This window comes from Hipposideros armiger, unplaced genomic scaffold (assembly GCF_001890085.2).
Source record: "Hipposideros armiger isolate ML-2016 unplaced genomic scaffold, ASM189008v1 scaffold_76, whole genome shotgun sequence".
In the NCBI taxonomy this organism is placed as follows: Eukaryota; Metazoa; Chordata; class Mammalia; order Chiroptera; family Hipposideridae; genus Hipposideros; species Hipposideros armiger.
In genome coordinates, this window is record NW_017731426.1 from 2,462,597 (window position 1) to 2,484,565 (window position 21,969).

Consider the following 21,969-nt stretch of genomic DNA (forward strand, 5'->3'; position numbering starts at 1 on the left):
CTGCCTCACCCGGGAAGAGCGCAATGATGGTGCCAACTTGGGCTAGTGAAGCAACGTCCTCCACGACTAGACTGAAGAACAAAACGACAGCAATTTGTCTGTTCTCCTTCCCCCAATTCCCCAGCACTGTTCCCATCCCCCCAATTCCCCAATAAAAATCTTTTAAAAAAATAAATAAATAAATAAAATTATCAATCATTAATATAAACTTTCTGAGGGCCACAGCCTTGGTAGCTAACCAAGTCTCAGTTATAGTTCAAGGTCCCTGGGAGCGATGTGCAAGGAGCAAACAACCAGGTCTTCTGTGTTAACGTTCTTTGCAATTATTGAAGTGCCTACTGTAGCCTTTCATATATGTTCTTTTTTTATTTGTTTCATTACAAACAAACAAAAAAAATACCTACAAACCTAATATCTTTGCTCTCTTGAAATTTTCTTAGTATTCACTTAATAAATGGTCATTTTGAGGAAGTACACATGATTAGGTAGCTTTTTATAGATTCTTAGTATTAAAACCTACTTGATTTTTTTTATAGTTTCAGTTGAAAACGTCAGTAATATGTGTAAATGCAGATATAAACATGTGATGTCTCTGATTAGATAAGTTTTCTTGGAGATGATGTCAGAAAAAAATGTAAAGATACATATACATGTATGTATGTCTGCTTATATATCTGCACCTAGTGGCATAAAGGTAATAAGCTCTAGAGTCAGACAACCTGGCTCCTGTCACTTATTAGTGGAAAGCCTTTGGGCAAGTTATTTCTCACCAATAAAATGTGACTAATGCTGTTACCCACCTTATAGGATTATTGTAAAGATCTAATTTGTTAACAAATACAAAACGTTTAGCACAGTGCCCAGTAGCAATCATGCCAGCTATCATGATTATTTTATAATTGCTGTTAATAGTTGTTGAAATAATTACCAGTTTTATTTCTCAAGAAGAAAGTATACTCAGGACACTACCTGTAGTATATGATAATAGATGACTGTATCTGTCAGGTTATGACCAGTAAAAATATAATTGAGTATATTGGATTTGGTTGCAGACCTTCTTGTTTTATTATAGATTATACATTATAGAAAAATATGCACCTTATAATAAGAGTATCAAAACATATTAAGTGAAGGCAACAAAATTAATGGGAAAAATATACAAATTGACACTTTTATAATTATAAAGTTTCTCTCTTTGTGTATTGTCTAGTGTTTACATGGTCATAGCAGCTTTTTTATGCTTACTTTTTTCAGTGTGTTTGTGTCTTTGTATTTAAAGTGAGTATCTAGCAGAAAAATATAGTTATTTTTTGTTTTCTTGTCTTGTTCCATCTGACAATCCCTACATTTTGAGAGGAAATTCAGTTTATTTACAGTTAGTATAATTACTGATATGGTTGTATTTAGGTCTACTGTTTTGTAATTATAAAAATTTCTCTTATCTATTTTTTGTTTCTATGTGGTTTTTTTATTTTGTGACGTGTTTTTTCAGTATTCTATCTCAATTCTGTTGCCTTTCTATTTTTGTTTTTCAGTTTCTACTTTAAGATTTCTTATTTGCACATTCATTAGTATCATATTTTCCTTGAATTCTTTGATCATATTTTTAACAGCTGTTTTGAAGTCTTTGCTGAATTATCACCTGGCTTCATTTGGAGTAATTTTCTATTGACTATATTTTGTCTTTGGTTGCATTCTACTCTACTAGGCTTTGCATATTTTTCTGGTAATTTTTGATAAATTTAAAATTTAGTAAATTTTATGAGTGACACTTCTTTAGCAGGTTGACAAGAGATCCTTCTTTTGTTTACCAGTAGACGGTGCTGGAGGGCAAGTGTTTTATTTTTCTTTTGCAGTGCGTGAGCTTCTTGGATCTCTGAGGTCCATTGGAAAATGCCTTGTATTCCCCGGGGAGGCAGGCAGTTCCTCTGTAACCAGGTCGACCCTGTCTCAGGGCACCACTCCCATGGGGGAATATGGCAGGCAATGGGCTCCCAGCCCCTGAAATCCTAGCACTGGCCCCTCCAGATGTTTCGATGAGCGGATCTCTCAGACATGTTTGTGTGTTGAGCAGGGAATCCTTTGTTGAATTATAGCTGTACAACTTGTAACTTCAAAAGGAGAGATCAGGGGACCCTCTCATGCTGCCGTGCTTTGGAGATCACTCTCTAAAATGTAGTAAATTTTAAAAGTGGACCTTATTATAGATATGTTGTAGCGAGTGGATTCTGTTACATTCTTTGAGGATTTGTTAAGAACTTTTAATATTGGATTTTACAGATTTGTGGTGTTAAGTCATTAACTGTAAGGAATTATTTTCTTTTATGTCACAAAATTTTGAGTTTTGCAGATGAAAACTTTAATCATTTTGAGTTAATCTACAGTATAATATAAAGTAATTTTGATTAGCATACTCGTATACAGCCATGGGCTGCTTAACAACTGGGATACGTTCTGAGAAATGCTTCATTAGGTGATTTCATCATTGTGTAAACATCACAGAGTGAGTGCGCTTACACAAACGTAGATGTCTAGCCTACTACACACCTAGGCTATCTGGTACAGCCTGTTGTTCCCAGGCTACAAGCCTGTACAGCATGTTATTGTACAAAACGACATAAGACAAAACGATGCAATCAAGAAATGTGGTAAACATAAGATATATGGGGCTGCTGCCAGCATAACACAGCATACTGTTTTACAGCAAATTCTTTATATAAGTAGAAATAGGACACTCTAAAATAACAATAAAAAAGTATTCTATAGTAAATACATAAATCAGTAATATAGTCATTTATTATTATCAAGTATCATGTACGGTACATAATTGTATGTGCTATACTTTTATATACAGTTGGCAATGAGGTAGGTTTGTTTATACCAGCATCACCACAAACATGTGAGTAATATGTTGTACTGTGATGTTGTGATGGTCACAATGTCACTAGATGATAGAAATTTTCAGCTACATTTTAATCTTATGGAACAACTGTTGTGTATTAAATCCATCGTTAACCAAAACATTGTTATATAGCACATGATTGTATTAAGCAGTGACCATATGTCACACCTGTTATTAATCTCTTTATATACATATTTAGATTAACCCTCATAATAAACTCCATATCCAAATTTTACAAATTGAGGAAATTACCTTTTAACATAAATTCACATAGCTAATAAGTAGTGGAACTAAAAGATGTACTCGGTCTTTTTGACTTGAAGATCCTGGTTCTTTAGGTCTGCTTTCCTTTTTTGTTGCTATTGTATGGTTATAAATTTTTTTTTAATTATGTTTCTAATGATTTTGGACAATGTTGACTTTAGTCAAATTGGATGTCAGTTAATAGTACAGTATACCATATCCTATCATACCATACCATTTTTTAGAGAAAAAAATGGATTTAGATTATTTTAGAAAAAAATGGATTTAGAGAAAAAATGGATTTAGATTAGTTCTAGCTTTCCAGTTGCCTTTGGTGTTTTTGTGAATTAATGTGGATAATTTAATGTAGAATTGATCAACATTTTAAATGTTAGAAAAATGAATGATGTTTGTATTAATCACTTATTACTTAAAGTACCTAATTATTTTCATAGCTCTGAGCAATTGATAGCTTTATTTTTAAAAGCTTCTAGAATTTCTTGTGAAAATATTTCAAAATTAGTTTTTATGTGGCAGATGTTTAGGTCATGAGTATCCTGGAGTCACTTATCTGACAAACTGTTTCTTCAGGTAAAGCTGTGTAGTGGTCCAGATTGAACCAGGCTATTTGTAATCCTTATATCTCCTCAGTATTATTTCATTTTTCCTTTATGACTACCAGAGTTTCTTTTGCAAAATGAGTGAGTTTTGTTTTTCAGAGTGGAAAAGCCACAGGCAGTGATTCTGGTGGTGTCATTGATCTCACAATGGATGATGAAGAGAGTGGAGCTTCTTCACAAGGTACTTAAATACAAGTAATCATACTAAGTGATGCTTTGATACCATTTTTTCCTCTTAATCCAATACAATATTCAGTGAAGACAGATACTTACAATTTATGGCTGGTGTATTTGTATCCTTTCTATCAATAGAATGAGAATTTTTTAGATTAGAATTAAAAAATAGAAATCAAAGCTTGAGTGAATATGAACAAGGCATCGAGGAAAACAAAGCAATTGGGAGAATATTTAACTTATGGAGCACCTCTCTTTTTATATCTTTTATTTCACTTGACCCTTGCAATAACCCTGTAATGCCCATTTTAGAGTTAAGCATAGACTCAGAGTATATGAATCCCTAAAAACTAGGAATCAACCCCAGGTCTTCTGACTCCAAATGGTGTGTGTGTGTGTGTGTGTGTGTGTGTGTGTGTTTTAATGTAGGTACTTTTACATGTTCATATATTTAATTTTGGTTATTTGAATTAATTTTCTTTACTGAGTATTATTTAAATAAAAATGAAAGTAATGTTAGAAAGCTAGAAAGCATGCACTTTCAAAATCCTCAATATTATTCTGAGTGATAATATTTAGAAATTATATTGACTAGATATTTGCCAATATTCCAAATTATTTTTCTGCAGTGTTAATAGGTGTTCTATGAATTAAAAGTCCCGTGGTTCAATATGCTTAGGAAACAAAATTATAGTGTTTGGGTTTTTTTCCCCCTTTTTAACTACAGACTTTTCTGAGCCTTTACTATGTTAATTTACATTGTAAATCTCCAGGAATAATTCAAAATATAAAGTATTTTTCAAACTTATTTGCACAAAGTAACTTTTTACAGACATATCTGTAAAACTCTGTGGTGATAATTATATAATGCATGTTGAAAATATAGTAAGATCAGGTGTAAGTTAATTACGACCTTAAAGACATTAAATTATAAAAGCCTAAAGATTTAAAAAATTATATTTTAGGGAGCAAGATAGTTCATTTGGTTTTAGGAAAACAAAATTTAGTAGCTATGCAATTGTTTCTGTGATGGTAAAGTCATTTTGGGGGTGGGGTATAAGACTGTAAAATTAGAAAATTTATGCCATCATTTGTCAGGGTTGAATTTATACCAGTACGATTATTCTTAAAAAGTTTCAAATTATCTGTATTGCTTTCACTATCTTTTTGTAGGCAAGTCTAAATATAAGGAATTCTTAGAGGACAAAAATAAATACAGGTTATTTTTGAGAGGATACAGGTAGGGCTAATTCTGAATAAAAAAGTAAAGTAAGCAAAGTTTATTATCAGTGTTCTTGCCAGTTCCCTTGCCAGCATCCCTGTCTCCTGGGATCTCTTTCCATTTCTCCACCTTGGAGTGTACTTTAAATTCTCCCGTTCTAAAGTGCACTGTTCTCAATCAACACCCAATTAAAATATAACTTGCTAACGCCTTAAATTTTATTTACATTTTAGAACTTTATTTACATAGAAATTTGTTTACATTTTAGAATTCCATAGGACAGAAATGGGATCATTTTGGATGGAAGGGCTTTTGGCTTACACTCTTTATATTACCACATATAGTGGTAACCTATCTTTAAGGGCCTTTTCCGAGATGCAGACATTTATTTCATAGGCTATTAGAGACCTTTTTGAGATAGACACTCTGTATTTTATTTTAAAAACTGGATAGTGTAAATAAGCAACCATCGGTGTTATTAAACAAAACAGTCTAAGTAACAGTAGAGTAATTGGAATTCAAGCTCTCTGGTGAGAAACTCATCAATTTATAGGTGTTTTTCTAGGAGAATGTCCTTGACATAGGTACCTAGATATGTATTAATGTAAGAAATAAAATTATTCTAATTGACATATTGAGTTCAGAAGTAGGATTCTTTCATGAAAACAAACAAAATATAAAACTGTATTTCTATAAATGTGAATTAGAATTTGTGATAGAACCCACAGTGGATTATTTAAAATCTGACTTGGGGGCCGGCCAAGTGGCTCAGCTGGTTAAGAGCTCGCTCAAGAGCATGAGCTCTGAGCAACAGCGGTTTGAGTCCTGGCCCGAGCTGAGCTGCCGCTGAGCTGCCAACAGGTGACAGGATGGCTCAGCTCAAAAAAAAGTGTAAAATCTGACTTGGTTTTCAAATTGGCAAAAATACACATAATTAAAATGGAAAGAAATTGTTCTCTAAGTGGTAAATGTGACTGAATGGCAAGCACAAATAAAATTCACCCATAAAGGAAAAATCTGTATTTCTGCTTTTTTTGTATCAATAATCATAATGCCTCACTTTTAATTAACAGAACCTAAAAAGGTAAATCACACTCCTGTGTCAACCATGGGTTCTTCTCAGCCCGCGTCTCGACCATTGCAGCCCATCCAGCCAGCACCACCTCTTCAGCCATCTGGGGTGCCAACAAGTGGACCATCTCAGACAACGATACACTTACTACCTACAGGTAAACTTGCTGAATCACTGAACTGAAGCAGAGGTTTTGCCTACAGTGATACATGACTGTGGAATCAAGTGGAATGTTAAATAGAAAATTAATGACTCTCATTGTTCTTTCGAAGACAGTGTGTCCTTTTGAATGCAGTATAATTTAGTTTTGCTGACCATCTTAAGTAACAGTACTAGATATGGAATGGTTATATAGAAGACTTAAACTGTATTTCTTTTTCATCTGCCACTGTGTACAGCAAAAATGAATAGAGTGTTTCTAGAGGGATGATTCATTCTGATTATAACCAAGAAATTATAATTGACTGATTAAATACGAATTTTTAAAGAATTCTTAACTAGCTCTAACTTGTCTAACACTACCATCTGGAGATAAACACTAATATTTTACTTGCTACCTCTCAAGAAGTTGTAAATCAGACATTTTCAAGATGTAACGTATATCTCCTAAACTGTTTGGAAGCAAATCAAGACAGTTTTTCTTCATAAAATAGCTCATTGCTTAGAGATTTATTTGCAAAATATTTATATGAGCACATTTCTCACTAAAGAAAAACACTGAGTTCGCATGGAATTTTATCCAGTGAAATTAAAATGACAGTCACCTAATTTAGGTAATTTAGAAGGAAACGTCATTATGCAAATGCATGTGCAGCATAGGTAATAAAATGGAGAATAAAGAGATGAAGAGAGTATTTCTCCTTGTATACTTTCTTTCCCTTTCTAAAGACTCACATTGAAAGTTAGGATATGTAAAGACTAAAGTCTTTAGTAAAGAAAACTTTTTATCTTTGTTATAATCCAGCATCAATTTTATTATAGAACCCATTTTTCCAAAAGAAAGGAGATTTATTGTTTTTATTATATAGTTTATATGTGGTCATTTATAAAATGTGATCCTAATTCAGAGAGTTATTAACAAAGAAAACTGTTAACTCCTAAAATCATTATTGTAGTTCCATGCTGTAAGTGAACATTGTGGATTCATTTTTGATAAATATTAACATCATTCAAAGCATCAATGCTCTCTGAAGCATAGATTAGGAGGCATGCCAGAGTAGAGAGAGAAGTCTGTATTTTAATAGATGTTTTATTGTTTTGAATGAGATGGTTTGGTTCACCTGAAGAAAATGTCAGTTACAATAGCCCACCATTTTCTTGAACTGTGGGAATGCAGAGTTACGCTTTTGCATTTATACCCATTTGTAGACAGCTTGGAGGCCCTAAAATTCCACTCTACTGAGAGCAATTTAACATTGAGGAGGGAAAGTTTTCTAAGTCACTCCTATAAGGTCATACTCTTGAGTCTAAACCTTTTCTTTATCATCACATGCTTATTTAGTCAAACTGAAGCATGGAAAGGCCATTGAGGTGCTCTTTCCTTCTGAAGTTTGGATTGTTTAATATTATTAATTTTGTTTGGCCCTATCAAGATTACAAAAGGAGACTGTTGTCTCTATGTCTCTTTATTAGAGTTAATTAGATTATGTGCAAAGCTAATTACCATTTAATACTTTTCATTTACCATAGACTTTACTGTATTTTTAATATATTTTTCTGCTTGTCATTAGCTCCAACCACCGTGAATGTAACACAGCGTCCAGTAACTCAGGGGACCACGAGACTTCCTGTACCAAGAGCTCCTGCGAACCACCAAGTGGTTTATACAACTCTCCCAGCACCACCAGCTCAGGCTCCCCTGCGAGGAACTGTTATGCAGGCTCCTGCTGTACGGCAGGTCAATCCCCAAAACAGTAAGAGACTCTTTTCTTGTATGTGGCCCCAAGTTACATGTAGTTCTTCAGCATTTAGTTGGAGTGCCTTTTATTGACGTTAGATTTAGCAAAAAGTGCTTGTAGTATCATATAAAAACTATTTTTCATTTTTCTTCTGTTAGGAGAGTTGACCAGAAAAATTGGGCATGTATATTATGTGATTTGCGCTCTGAATGTTGTCTTCCACTTTAATTATTTATGGACGGTATAATTATAGTTTCCTATTTGATGTTGGTCTACACTGAACTCTATTAAGAGATAAATTGCCTAATTAAAGTGAGAAGGACTAATTATGACTTAGCGCAGATGATGGAAATAATGGTAATAGATAGCCTCCAATGAGAGAGAGTCTTCAAGGTATAGAAGATGGCCAAAAAGTAAAAGATGGGAAAACGTTAAAGGAAACTTGTACTTTCCACATATAGATGGCCCCCAGCTTGCAATTTTTTTACTTAACTGGGGTGCAAAAGCAATATGCATTCAGTTGAAACCATACTTTGAATTTTGAATTTTGATCTTTTCCCAGGCTAGCACTATGTGATATGATACTCTTATGATGCTGGGCAGCCAGCCACAGCACCCGATCAGCCATGCATTCATGAGGGTAGACAATTGATACTCTACTATGTACTATGTTACCAGCGTTTTTTTAATAATCACATTTTGTGTTTTTACATTCCATCATGTCTACAAAATACCCATCTTTGTCTCCTGCTTCTGGTGAGAAAAAAAAAAAGGCAATTACACTTGAGATGAAACTCAAGATAATTGCTGAACTGTAGGCTAGTGTAAGTGTTCTGAGCACATTTCAGGTAGGCCAGGCTAAGCTATGATGTTTGGTAGGTGAGGTGTATTAAATGCATTTTCGACTTAGAATATTTGCAACTTAAACAATGGGTTTACTGGGATGTAACCCCATCGTAAGTTGAAGAGCATCTGCATGTGTTTCTTTTAGTAGTAAAATACATCATTCAAACAGAAGCTTATATAAAAGGTATATTTAAAGTTTAAAGAAAAATAATAAACTGAATGACCTATGAAGTCTCCACCAGGCTAAGAAATAGAGCTTTATTAGTATCCTACAAGCCTATTGCATGCCTGCCGTTACTGCATCCCTCTGCCTTTCCATCAGAGGTAACCATCATCCTTACTTTCTGCTTTCCTGTATGGTTTTGCCACCTATACACAGATATCACTGAAAATATTTAGTTTTGCAAAATTTGATAGCAAGGACAAATCTAGCTGTTTAAAGAAACCACAATAATGCCATTATTAGGTGATGGCTTCCAGGAGAATATAAACTAAGCAGAGTCTCTGGTTCATAATCTGGCTTCAACTTTCTCAAGTTTGCAAGAGGTTTCTCTGGGGAAATCAGTCAAGAGGGTCTTGAATGAGTTGTGGGAAACTGGGCTCACCACAGTCAGAGTACTTGGCAGAGCTCTAGTATGGGCCACGTACTGAGTATCTGGAAGGAATATGGTGGGGGCAGGAGGTGGCTCTAATTTCCTGCTTCTCTTGCCCCGTTGTACGTCAGAACAGTTTTCTGTTGAGTGGATTGAGTATCCTCAGCTGATCAGCAGGGCATGGAGAGAAAAAGAAAGGAACCTCCTAACACAAGGCAAGGATAACATAGTGGAGATTTCTGTCCTGGTTAAAAAGATGAGACAGCAGAGATCTGTCTTTAGAGTCACACTGCTCCATTCTGACCTGTTTGCCTTCTGCATATGGTGTACCACCAGTGTTCCAGTGTTCTGGGAATTTTGTTCGTGGTCATTTTGGAGGGATTCCATTTATTTCTTTTCTGTGCTGGATCACCTGTCCCTTGTATCTCACGTTTTCCTCTTTTCTTGATGCTCTCTCTTGTATTGGTGGCACACATCCCCCAGTGACTACTTGAGAAGGGGCTCATGGAGGTAGATATTTTTGTTGTTGTTGTTGTTGTTGTTTGAATATATGAAAATTTCTTTATCCTTATGCTCAAGCGACACTTTGGCTAAGTGTAGAATTCTAGGTTAGAAATATTTTTCCTTTCTTGTTTTAAAAACATTACTTTATGGACTTCAAGTGTTTAATCAGTGTTCCACAAAATTTAGAATAGAATTCGAATTGATCCCTTAGTTTTCTTTGGTAGGTGTCACAGTTCGAGTGCCTCAAGCAACTACATATGTTGTAAACAATGGACTGACCCTGGGATCAACAGGACCTCAGCTCACAGTGCATCACCGACCACCACAAGTGCATACTGTAAGTACTGATGCTTGGCTTCGCAAAATTCTCCATGATAAAGCTGTCAAATATTATTATAATTAGTATTTTTGTCTTTCAACTAATTATATCAAAAGGATATGACAGGTCTTCTGTTTTTCTTGCAAAGTTTATGTAAGAAAATAGATCTAATCATTATGAACAAATGTTCCCAGGGATGATAGTCACCGAGGATCACTGAGTTTGCTTATGGCTTACAGGGTACAAGAGTCCACAGATGGGTATGTGAGGTGAACTACAATAGATAAGACCATTTTAACTCATGGTTAAATTAAAAAGAATATTTTTGAGTATTAAAAAGTGTACTTTAAAAAGTATTCTTTTGATGTTCTGTCTTCTTTTCCTCAAAACTTTATACCAGTTCTAACTGCTACAGTCCATCACTTTATGGCTTTTTAACAATCCAATGGTTTTGGGAATTCACTTGTTAAGATATAACAGAGAAAACCAAAGATTTCTCCTTAGATGTTGCCTCCAAAACAATGTCAAGTAAAAAGCTGTCAAATACTATTATAATTAGCACTTTTTTCTTTATTATCCTGTGACATGATTATAATAGTAGTTGGTATAGCATACAGTGTAAATGGAAATACTGGCTTTTTATCACTTTTTAACCAAGCAAAGCATCCTGTTTTTATTACACATAATAATGGTAGCATTTATCGAGTTGCTTACTGTGTGCCAAGCACTGTTAATACCTTACACAGGAACCTTTTAGGACTCTTGCTTTCCTTTTTTGTAGATATGACAGCTAATGCACAGAGGTTGGGTAACCAGCCCAAGGTCATATCATGTAAAAACCCATGCTCTTGGGCCTATGTTCTTAATAGCTATTATTTTTATTATCCCACTATAATGAAAAAATTAGCATCGATGGAGCACTATATACCAGGCACTCTACTAAGTATTTGACATGTATTTTATTTAATCCTCACAATTTTATGAGGATTGTTAATCTCTTTTTGATAAAAAAGGATACTGTATCACAAAGACATTAAGTGGTTACTCAGTGTCATTACCCAAACTCGTGTCAGAGGCAGTGCCTTTTGAAAACTCGGGTTGTCTGATCCCAGCACCTCCATAGTGTTTTCACAGTGCTTCAGTCTGGCCCTATTAGGGTATGTGGCAAATATACCATTACTATCGAATGCAGCTGCAAATAATTTCCTTCAAAAAATATATAGTAAACATCTCACTTATACCATAGTTTTGCAAATTTTTTGACCCATTGGGGTTTTTGTTTGTTTGGTTTTTTACCTGATTTCATCCATGTGTATTGTCTTGGAATAAGCTGTGTATCTCACAGGAGGAACATTCTTTTAATTAATTTAAAAAATGTTTTTAAATGGCAATTTTCAAATGTACATAGAAGTAGAGAGACTAGTATAACAATCCCTCCATACCCATCTCGCACCCTCAACAATTATCAGCACTTGGCCAGTCTTATTTCATCAATGTTGCCAGCCACTTAATTCCACAACCATGTATACACCAGATTATTTGAAAGCAAATCCCTGCTATATTATTTTATCTGTAAGACTTTAGTAAAAACCTCCATTGCGATGGCAGAAATGAAACAAATTTCATTTGGCTTAATTAGTTTTGGGATATTAGTAGGTTCAGAATCCTAGAATTGCAGGCCCTTTAAGCTATTGTCAAACTCCTTAAATTCTTGTGATCCCTCCAGTTAAGTTCATGGCTTCAGCCATCTTCTCTTAGATTGCTAGCTATATATTTGTTTAATGTTTATTTATTAAAGTGATTTAAGTCATTTTAGGAAAAAAGACAATTTGAGAGAGAAAATATAGGAACATGGCTAGTATTCAAATCATTTCTACTTCTTTCAGTGTTTTATCTTTAAATTTTATTTCTTTTCCTCTAACTTTAAATTTATTTTAGCTCTTTAACTGTAGATTGTACTTTTTTCCAGACGTGTGTATGAATTTTTTCCACTAGGCGTATGAATTTCAGCAGATTTACATTCCTTGAAATTATTCAGCATATCGTTTCTGAACTCTTCCTGTGTGCATGTTTCTGGTACTAAGCTTTGAGAAGGCATGGAAATTAAAAAGATACCATCACGCCATCACAGAATTCACTATTCAGTGTATACAAATTATCCATTTAATGAAATGCATATTAAAACAAATTTTGTGAAATGAATTTCAGTTAAGGAAACCTTGTTTCATGACTTCCAGTCTAAAGTCAGTGAACAATGATATGTTTCACTTAAAAAAAAGATCGCTTATATCCCTATTTCCTGGCTCTCACGTGAATCTTTTTTGAAAAAATGAACACTGTACTCTTAAAACCTAGATACATTGATGTCCAGTGTTAGATAAGTCATTGTGACTACCTAAGCTTAGTATTCATGCTTTTTCGTCATCTGGCTTTAACCTTCCTTTCCAAATTCATCTTTTCTTCTTCACATACCCCATGTCTAAGTAAAGGTTAATACTTGTTTGCCTATAAATCCCCTCTTTCCCATCCCCATTACCTGTTAGCAGAAAGGTGCACGACTTCTTCTGCATTTCTAAATCCCATCTTTCATGGTCTAATTTAAATGTCACCTGTTTCGTGCAGACCAAGAACATAATATACATTCATCATTAAATGTGCTTTTATTTATAAGAATATGCTTCTGTCTTTATATGGAAAAACAGCTTTAAAATGAGAGTTGAGTACTCAAATTTCCCGTGACAGACTGTCACACATAATATTTTAAAATGTTACATTATCCTAAAATGAGAATCTGTAACATGGATAGAGAATTAAATCATGAATTATTTTGTTATAAGTAGATGATTATTTCAGTTTCTGTCAAGATGATGTTCCACCGGCTAGGGCTTTTATTTCCCAAGGAAAACCCAGTATCGTAGGTCTAGAAACTGTAGCAGGAATTACCTCAACACCGTTGCTTGGGGCATGATTGGTTACAAATCACCAAATCAAGCTTGCCAAATGTAGTGTGGTATTTGGTATTTCCCAGTAGTCTTGATATAAAATGATCTCTCAAAGTGATCTCCAGGATGTTTTAGTTCTGGCTCAGAAACCGTCCTTTTCGTGGTCATTATAAATCAATATGCCTCTCTTGTTAGGAGCCCCCACGCCCTGTGCACCCAGCACCCTTGCCAGAAGCCCCACAACCACCGCGTCTGCCCCCAGAAGCTGCCAGCACATCTCTGCCTCAGAAGCCACACTTGAAGTTAGCACGAGTTCAGAGTCAAAATGGCATTGTACTGTCATGGAGTGTCCTGGAAGTGGATCGAAGCTGTGCCACAGTTGACAGCTACCATCTCTATGCTTACCACGAGGAACCCAGTGCCACTGTGCCCTCACAATGGAAAAAGATTGGAGAGGTAAAGGCACTTCCTTTGCCCATGGCATGCACTCTCACCCAGTTTGTATCTGGCAGCAAATACTACTTTGCAGTCCGAGCCAAGGATATTTATGGACGTTTTGGACCTTTCTGTGATCCTCAGTCAACAGATGTGATCTCTTCTTCCCAGAGCAGTTAAACCTTGGAGCCTTTTTCTCTTCCCCTTTGAAAAGTTCCACTTTTTGGTCATGTTTTGATCTTGTGCATGATTCTCATTGTCAAATCCACATTGTGCAAGATTTCTTGGACAGGTGTGTATATACACTACATTTGTTTATAATCAGAGTAAAATAAATTTAGCCGATAAAGCAAGTCTCTTTCCCTGGACAATTCAAGCTTCAAGGTTTTGAAATGTAAATGTGCACCTTTCTTTAGTTTTGAGGCTGGGGAATATGTGTGGGTGTTTGTGCGTGTGGTTTTTCCTCCCCTATTTATATGTTTATTGCAGTGGAATCTCCATTTTCATTCTCAGCTTTACCTCTCTTCCAATATAAAGTAGTTAGATCAAAGGATCTGAGGTCTGTATCCTGTGTGATTCTGCTTCTAAGGGATCTGTAGGTACATAGTTAAATGATTTAACCAGAATCTAAACAAAACCCAAAGAAAGAAATAAAAGTCAAAATGGTTAAATAGTTTAAAATAGGTTAATGTGAACACAGGAAAGCATCTGTTCATCTTTTCTTTGGTCTCTTCTGGGTTGTTCATTAGGTGGAAAAAAATCTGCAACGGCCCTTCCCTTTCCTAATCTGACTTTACGTTTATTTTGTGCCTTAAAGATTAACTACAAAAATAAACATGGCCATTTGTCCATTGTTGTTTACTCTTCCCTTTCAGCCTTTCACCCTTCATCTTCCCTTCCTCATCACAAAATATAGTGCAGTCCCCTGCTGCTTTGTTTGCAAGGGTTGATGGCTTGTAATCAGAAGCATTCTAGTTGTGAAGTCTTTAGAGACTTTCACTGGTCAGTGTACTGTCATGTTATGTGTGAAGTTTGATGCTGAAGAAAGCCTACAGATTGCCAAAGTGTAAATGCTCCAAAACCTTCATTTTACTTCCAGAAAATGATACCACAATGAGAATTAAAGTTTCCATGAATCAAATTTGCCAAGCAACTGTGTAGAAGTTCCTCATCCTAGAACTAATGATGATGGTAAAGAAGTTGCCAATGTCATGCCAATGAAAATTTCAAAAGGGAGATACTTTCTAGATGTATATGAACACCTATCTATATCTGCATGTATATATGTTTTTACCTGCAAGGGTTGCAATGTTGATTATGTGTTCAAGATCATTCCTGTCTACTGAATAGAAAGCCCATGTTCAAAATTGTTCTTTATTGGCCGGTTTTATGGTCATGTGATAATAATTTGCTCACCTAGCCTAAAAAAGGTTACCCTGGTGAATGTTTTTATTTATATTTACTAATCCTTTCTTTCTTTTTTTTTTTTGAAGCTGTCATAGCCTTATGTAATCAGGTTAAGAAAGCTAAGTAGAGTGAAAATAGCGTGTTATTTTAGTCCACATTATGTTTTCTGTCAAAGAAAAAGATTCTCAGATAGTAATCTTAAAAATAGATTTACTACAGTAAAATAAAACTTTTTATTCCAGATAGTGGAAGGAAGGTATAAGGAAAGACTGTAATTATTTAAGGAGAAAGCAAGCATATTGTAAGATGGTCTCCTCAAATTAGCCTGCCATGGGATTTATAGGCAACAACTATATTGGGTTTACTGAGCGGTGCTAGGCTAGAACTCTAGACTTATATTTGGGGCAGGATTTAATATTGATGAGCACTTTTTGTTTGGGTTGTTTCTTTTGGGAGAGAAAAGGGAGGACTCAACTAGAAATAGCTACTGATTATAGACTTTTTTGTAGCAGTTCACACCCTATGGTACCTTTTTATTTCGTGGTACCTTTTCACAAAGTATTACAAATAAGCTTGATTATCCCATTTTGGGAATGCAAGTTTGGTACATTTTTACCATGACAATACTTGTGTAAGTATTGCCTTGTTGGAAATCATGGAAACTTTTAATATTTCAACCCAAAATGTGGGATATTTATATGGCATTTAACGGTAACAGTGATGTTTGTTACTCTCTACTTTGCACTTTGTCAGAGTAATTTTCACCCTGTTTTAAGTGTGAGTAAGCCTCTTTTCAAAATTATGTTATTGCCAGTAAATTTATAAATTACATACAATGACAACATCTGTGAACAGTTAACTTGATGAGGTAACTATATCTCTCTAGTTCACTGGACTCCCTTTTTAAAATATGCAGAATATTGTGTGCTGTTTAACACAGAAGTTTATGAAAGAAGCGAAGAGTATAACTTTGTTCCTTGAAAAGTAAGTGTTTATTGGGATACCATTTGCCTCACAGAGAGGTGTTCCCCACTCTCTCCACCCCCATTGTTGGGTAATAAATGAAAAGTTTAATTGAATAAAAAGTCCTAGAGCAAGGAGCTTAGAATCTTTAGGTAGATTTCTCTCTGCAGAACTCCTTAAGCAGGCTGCACCATACAGTTCTCTTAACTGTAATGCAGAAGTGTTAACTTAGTTTTTGTTGTTTGCTCTTTTGCTTACATTTTCAAAATTATCATTTATGCAGCAAGGTGAGTGTTAATATTGCATGATATGCATTTATCTTGTTCCACGAATTTTCCAGTACTGTACAAGATTAACAAACAATGCCTGTGGTATCCTCCTCGCTTTTATACATGTGATCTTATAACTCAGTAGAATACTGCAAAGACCTTCCAAGTGTTCTTGCTGACTTTCCTTCTTGGGCTATTTCAGTATCCTATGATTCATTTGTTGTTTTATCATTGACCAGTCATTGGCCCATTTTATTCTAATTTCCAGAAAACCGTGTCCCAGTATTAGATTATTGCAAATAACTCTTATATAAAACCAATGTATGATTCTGCCTTCCTTACTGGGCAAATGATGCCCTTTTGCTCCTCTTTTTATTTTACATTTTGGGATTAGAACAATCCTTATGAGGTGTTTTGTTAGTGTGGCAGACTTATGTAATTCCTAAAATTTATTCCCCAGCCAGTGGGGAGGAATAGGACAATACAGTTTTATCATGCTAAATAAGATTTTCTTTCTTTTTTTTAAATTTGTAGCGTCAGCTAAATACCCATCATTTATATTTAAATGCTGTCTTTTTTAAAGTTTTGTTTGTAAATAAGGTAACTGGGCAATCAAACGTTTACCTTTTGGGGATCCTGGGTTTAGTATTTCATCAGCCATTTCAAAACTAAATATAAAAATAAGTTCTTTGTAGGAAACTTGCATTCTGATTTTTCTTTATTGCAGTTGAAAGTGTAAATAATAAGACAATGTAAGACCTTCCTGATGTCTAATTTAAACTGGGCTATAGCAAGTTGCCCTATTTTTATTAGGTTTTAAAGGTTTTGTGTTTTGTTTTGTTTTTTCTTTTCTAAATGTACAGTAGACTGGCGTCTGTATAAGTGTTAACTGTAGTGGGGTTTTGTCCAGCAAGCCTGAAATTTATACTTTGAAATAAACTACTGGGTTTTTAACATTCTGAGTACTCTGATTCATTCTGATTATTGTCAGCCCTTGTGTTTCTTTCTTTTGAAAGTCTCTCACCTTTTTAAAAACCACCTATTAGACTGTACAATATGGTTTATTTAACTCATTTAGCACTACCACAGTGCCCAAACCACACACAATACAATTCTCCAACTTTGAAAGAGAAATCGTTATGCAGAGTTGCTCCCACATCATGCTGCTTAGCTTTTTACTAATGGGGGGGAGGGGAGCAACAACATTAAGGCTTGCTCTATTGTGTGCCTAGCCTGCACCACAAAGACTCAGCTGAGAGTTGTTGATGCCCAGAAAAGTCACTGACAGCATTTCTGTTAGAGGTTCCTTTGAAAACACAGCTCCACCTTTCCCGAGGGCTTTGTCCTTAGGCAGATCCAGCCAGGGGGAGGGGAAAGAGAACGGAGGAGCACAGGTTCTTAGGGGCCAGGTCTGAAAGACACTTCTCAGATACCATTGGCAGGAACTCCTCATCCCGGGGCACAGCTACGTAGGGAACCTGGGATGAGTGGTCTGCATGGCCAGGCATGAAAGGAGAATATGGATTGTGGTGAGTGAGGGAGCAGATTCTACCATACCCTCTTGTATATAAGCTCGTGTGCCGATCATATTGTTGATCATATTTAATGTTTTCTCTCCAGTGCTTGCTACAATGCTTGTTAACTACAAAATCAACAGTGGGAAATGAAAGTAACAGACTAATACATTTTATTAAGACTAATTTTGAATGGAAAACAGCTAAAATAATGTCTTTGGTATCTTGTTTGCAGCCTTCTATTCCCTCTTCTTCCTTCATTTTATGTCAGGGTCCAAAATAGGTTTCATGGTAATAAAATCAAAGTTGTAGGCCTCTGGCATGCCCTCATGGAGAGTTTTGTTGAACCGGCTCCAGTGAAAAACAGGGAGGCCGCCTTGTACTGTGGGGCCACTAATGGCATATGCTGTGTACTTGGATGCTAGGTAGATATCTGCCACCTAGAAAGAGAAAGGAAAAAACTTTCCTAGAAGTTTTGGAAAAAAACTTGACTAAATCCCTGTTTTTTCTTTTGTTTCCTGTCCTTTTTCCAAAGTCACAATATTAGCCTTTTAAAACAAAATCTTGTGAGCTTCCACAATATATGCTTTTCTGTATCCATTTGGCTTTCAAATGTGAATTGACTAGTAGAAGAGTATTAACCATGTAGCCAAAAGTGTGAGATCTGTAGTCAGATGACTCAATCAGAATTCTGCCTCCAACATTTATTTTAAAATACCTCTCTCTGACTCAGTTTTCTCACATGAAAAGTAGGCTAATAACTTTACTTCACAGAAAAGTTGTCATGAGGTTTACTAAGAGCAAATGCTTGGAGCAGTGCTAGAAAATATTAATTCCTCAAAAGTTGTTATTAATCAGGACAGTAACAAGAGTTCTAAAGTGGAACTCAGTATCAAAAACGAGGTCCGTGGTTCTCAGAAACACCTAAACACTGGGTAGCAGCAGATCGTAACCTTACAGGGGAAAGAAGAAAATGTCTCATAACTTCTGATTTTTCCTATCCTCAAAATCGCTAAAGAGAAATTATATTTTTAAAGTGTATCCTCAACAGAAACTTTTTTGATAAACTGGCAGGCTCCTGTTTGCAGAAGAAAATAAAATTTGAAAAATGACAGCTTGACTTGGATTCTCTTAGGTAAGGCAGCAGAGGTAAATCTCCTACATTCTGGATTGGATATAACAGTTTTCACAGACTTGGCTGCATGTTTGCAAATACCATTGAGAAGAAATACAAAAACATTGATTGGGGTTTCATGTGTGCCAATGTCTATCATGTCTATCCACTTGCTGTTTTTTTCTACATTACACAACATATTGAGAGTAATTAAGGCTAAAGTTTTGAGATCACTTAGCTAAAAAAGTAGGGTGAGTTGGAAACTCAGACTACTCTAAAGCATCTCCCATGTAGGCATTAGACTAATAGAAAAAAATGTGTAGGATGGTTGGCATTCTTACAGTTTCAGAGCTGAAGATAAAACAGTTAACTCCACTTCTAACAGATTTCTTCTACAATTTAGGATGGATTGCAAGTGAGAAGACACATGACCAAAGAAAAATGCAAAAGAATGTGGTAGAATGATTCTCTCCATTATCTAAAATGGCTAACTCATACCTTTGGACACCCCAAATCCAGCAGTGTCCAGGTAAATTTTTAGCAACCAGCTCTCTGAGGAAAAAAAGGCCCTGATTTGCACTGTTTGCCCATTTCCATGGTGTAAATACTCCCACCACAGCTGATTTCAAGCTATTAACGCAAAGTTAACTGATTTTAACTAGTTCTCACAAGCCTGTATGAGCTGGCTTCAGATCACCACTGCAAACATATTACTTATAAGACACATTACAGCACTTATAATTCTAACATGGTAAAACCCTTTAGTGCTTTGGCAGCTGATCCAATACTTGTTCTTTCAGCTAAATTCAATTTCTGTTTCATGTGAAATCACACTGCTCTCAATAATATGTTCTTTGGACTTGGGATCAGTCTGGTAAAACTTTAGACATCAACATTATCACCATCATCATAATAATGTATACATTTTCAAATAACCCATTAAGTACTATTCTAAACATTATATAGATAGTAAGCGTTTACTTTTCACAACAACCTTATGAGGCAAGTACTGTTATTTCCATTTTACAGATGAGGAAACAGAAGCATTACAAGATTATGTGATTTACTATTCAGTGGCAGAGCACGAACTTGAAGTTAGGCAATGGGACCTATCACCAGAAAAACGCAGAATCCTGAATTGAGTGAATGGTTAGAAACATTGTGCTTTATGCCACAAAAACCTTTGCAGCTTTGCCTTTGAATAGGCATAGGTGCTGGTGGAATAGTTATGGTTATGGTGACTGGAAAAAAAAAAAAAAGCCAGGCATTTACCTTTGTATCATAGCAACCTCCAGGACTTGGGTTAAGTGAGTTGAGGTCCTCACGGCAGCATATGGTATTGCACGGATCACCCTTACTGTAAGGATCCTGCTTATAATCTAGGAGACAGAGATGGGGACAAGAGTGAGCACTGGCTAGCCTGAGGTAACACTTATCCACAGTAAGCTTTTTGGGCCTGTTAAAGCCTAGGTGATCAGAGAGTCTATACCCCAGAGGCCTCTTCAGCCCAGCCTGCTCCCATATACAGAAGTCTCCTTTGGCTTGTACTAGGAAGGGGTAACCCTGCTCCAGGCCCAGCCTGGCTCAATGAAGAGTGGATGGAAGAGAGAGAACAGGATAAATGTGCATCAATTGTTTTTCAACAAAATAAATACAAATTTGACTTTGATACTGTTCATCAAAAATATTTCTGAATACTTTTTGTTTTATTGGCTGCTTTTGTCCTTGGAAGAAAACCTATGTTTGGGGATGAGGGAGTGGTTAAAAAAAAAAAAGTACCCTCTGGGTTATTTTTTCTGTGTTTTACATATTATTTTTTCAATAAAAGCCTGTAGAATCTTCTTCCCTTTCATTTTATAAAGGACAAATTGTATTTGTTGAGTATAAAATGTCTAGTATTAATAGAATACTAAATATTTAATTCAATAACTTCTTACAATTTCTTCTAGTACGGAGATGATAAACTTACATGGATTCTTTATCCATGGGGAAGAAAAGGAGTTTTGAAGAATGATTCTTGAGAAATGTGCTACGTACTGTTGTATCGCATGATATATTTCATGGACGTCATATTGGTCACTTTCCCTTGGTCACGCCGGAAGATTTTGGCTCGTGGAGCCAGATCATAAGAGTAGTCCAAACCCAGCTTCTCAACTAACATTGGATACCCACTCCAGTTGAAGATTTTTTCATGGAAAGGAATGTTGTAGGAGGGCCAATATCCTGGTTTGGAAGGGGAGGGGAGGGAAGGTGGGATTGACAGGGAGGGAGCCAGGAAAGGAAAGAGAGGGAACAAAAGAAATGTTTTTAATGATAGTTTATTTTGAAAACTGGCACAGATGTGTACTTATAAAATGATATTATACAGAAAACAAACTTTGAATGGGAACCCTGGCAGGCAAACCAATCCTTATAATTTACAGAATTGGTATACCACTAGATGATTCCACTGGGGGGGAAAGCATCAGAATACTTTGCTTTTCACCCAAAATTCTTAAAGCAATCTATTAAGCAGAACCATAACCTTATTGTTTATAGAGCAAAATGAGTATAACACAAAGCACTCTGGGGAGCTCATGTAAGTGGACTTGGTTAGTGAAAGGCCAGTAGCTGGTTTCCCAACGTGGCCCTAATGGAATATGCCAGGTGCCAGTCACAGGAGAGTGGAACACCCCAGGGCTGGGGATCACGAAACCTGAATTCTAGACTCGGCTGAATAACTAGATCCTAGGCAGTTAACCTTTTTTTTCTTTCTTTCTTTTTATTTTTTATTATTAGTTTCAGGTGTACAGAACAATGCAATAGTTATCCTTTTCACCCCTCACAAAGTAACAACCTCCCTCCCCCCATCCACTGCCCTCCCACCCCCGATATCATACTTATCTATTACAATTCCATTGACTCCATATCCCGTGACTATATGTATATATAA

The 21,969-nt window shown here is 35.7% G+C and overlaps 2 protein-coding genes across 7 annotated transcripts in view; one reads left to right on the plus strand and one right to left on the minus strand.

The window, feature by feature from the left end:
* The window catches only part of ATF7IP (activating transcription factor 7 interacting protein), a 120,297-nt gene extending 102,929 nt beyond the window's left edge, over nucleotides 1–17,368 (plus strand). For all 4 annotated transcript variants that reach the window (XM_019643285.1, XM_019643286.1, XM_019643288.1 and 1 more), the window contains exons 11-15: nucleotides 3,865–3,946; nucleotides 6,235–6,390; nucleotides 7,964–8,146; nucleotides 10,299–10,411; nucleotides 13,531–17,368. In XM_019643285.1, coding sequence (XP_019498830.1) covers nucleotides 3,865–3,946; nucleotides 6,235–6,390; nucleotides 7,964–8,146; nucleotides 10,299–10,411; nucleotides 13,531–13,950 — 954 coding nt within the window. In that variant the 3' untranslated portion in view covers nucleotides 13,951–17,368. The remainder of the gene's footprint in view (nucleotides 1–3,864; nucleotides 3,947–6,234; nucleotides 6,391–7,963; nucleotides 8,147–10,298; nucleotides 10,412–13,530) is intronic.
* The window catches only part of PLBD1 (phospholipase B domain containing 1), a 55,779-nt gene continuing 45,326 nt past the window's right edge, over nucleotides 11,517–21,969 (minus strand). The window contains exons 9-12 of one of the 3 annotated variants that reach the window (XM_019643291.1): nucleotides 21,075–21,260; nucleotides 20,310–20,416; nucleotides 12,930–13,002; nucleotides 11,517–11,542 (exon numbers count right to left, since the gene is read on the minus strand). In XM_019643291.1, the coding sequence (XP_019498836.1) occupies nucleotides 11,532–11,542; nucleotides 12,930–13,002; nucleotides 20,310–20,416; nucleotides 21,075–21,260 (377 nt within the window). In that variant the 3' untranslated portion in view covers nucleotides 11,517–11,531. Of the gene's footprint in view, nucleotides 11,543–12,317; nucleotides 13,003–18,073; nucleotides 18,364–20,309; nucleotides 20,417–21,074; nucleotides 21,261–21,969 lie in introns of those variants that run through there. The other 2 variants (XM_019643290.1, XM_019643289.1) reach the window with 2 other exon arrangements.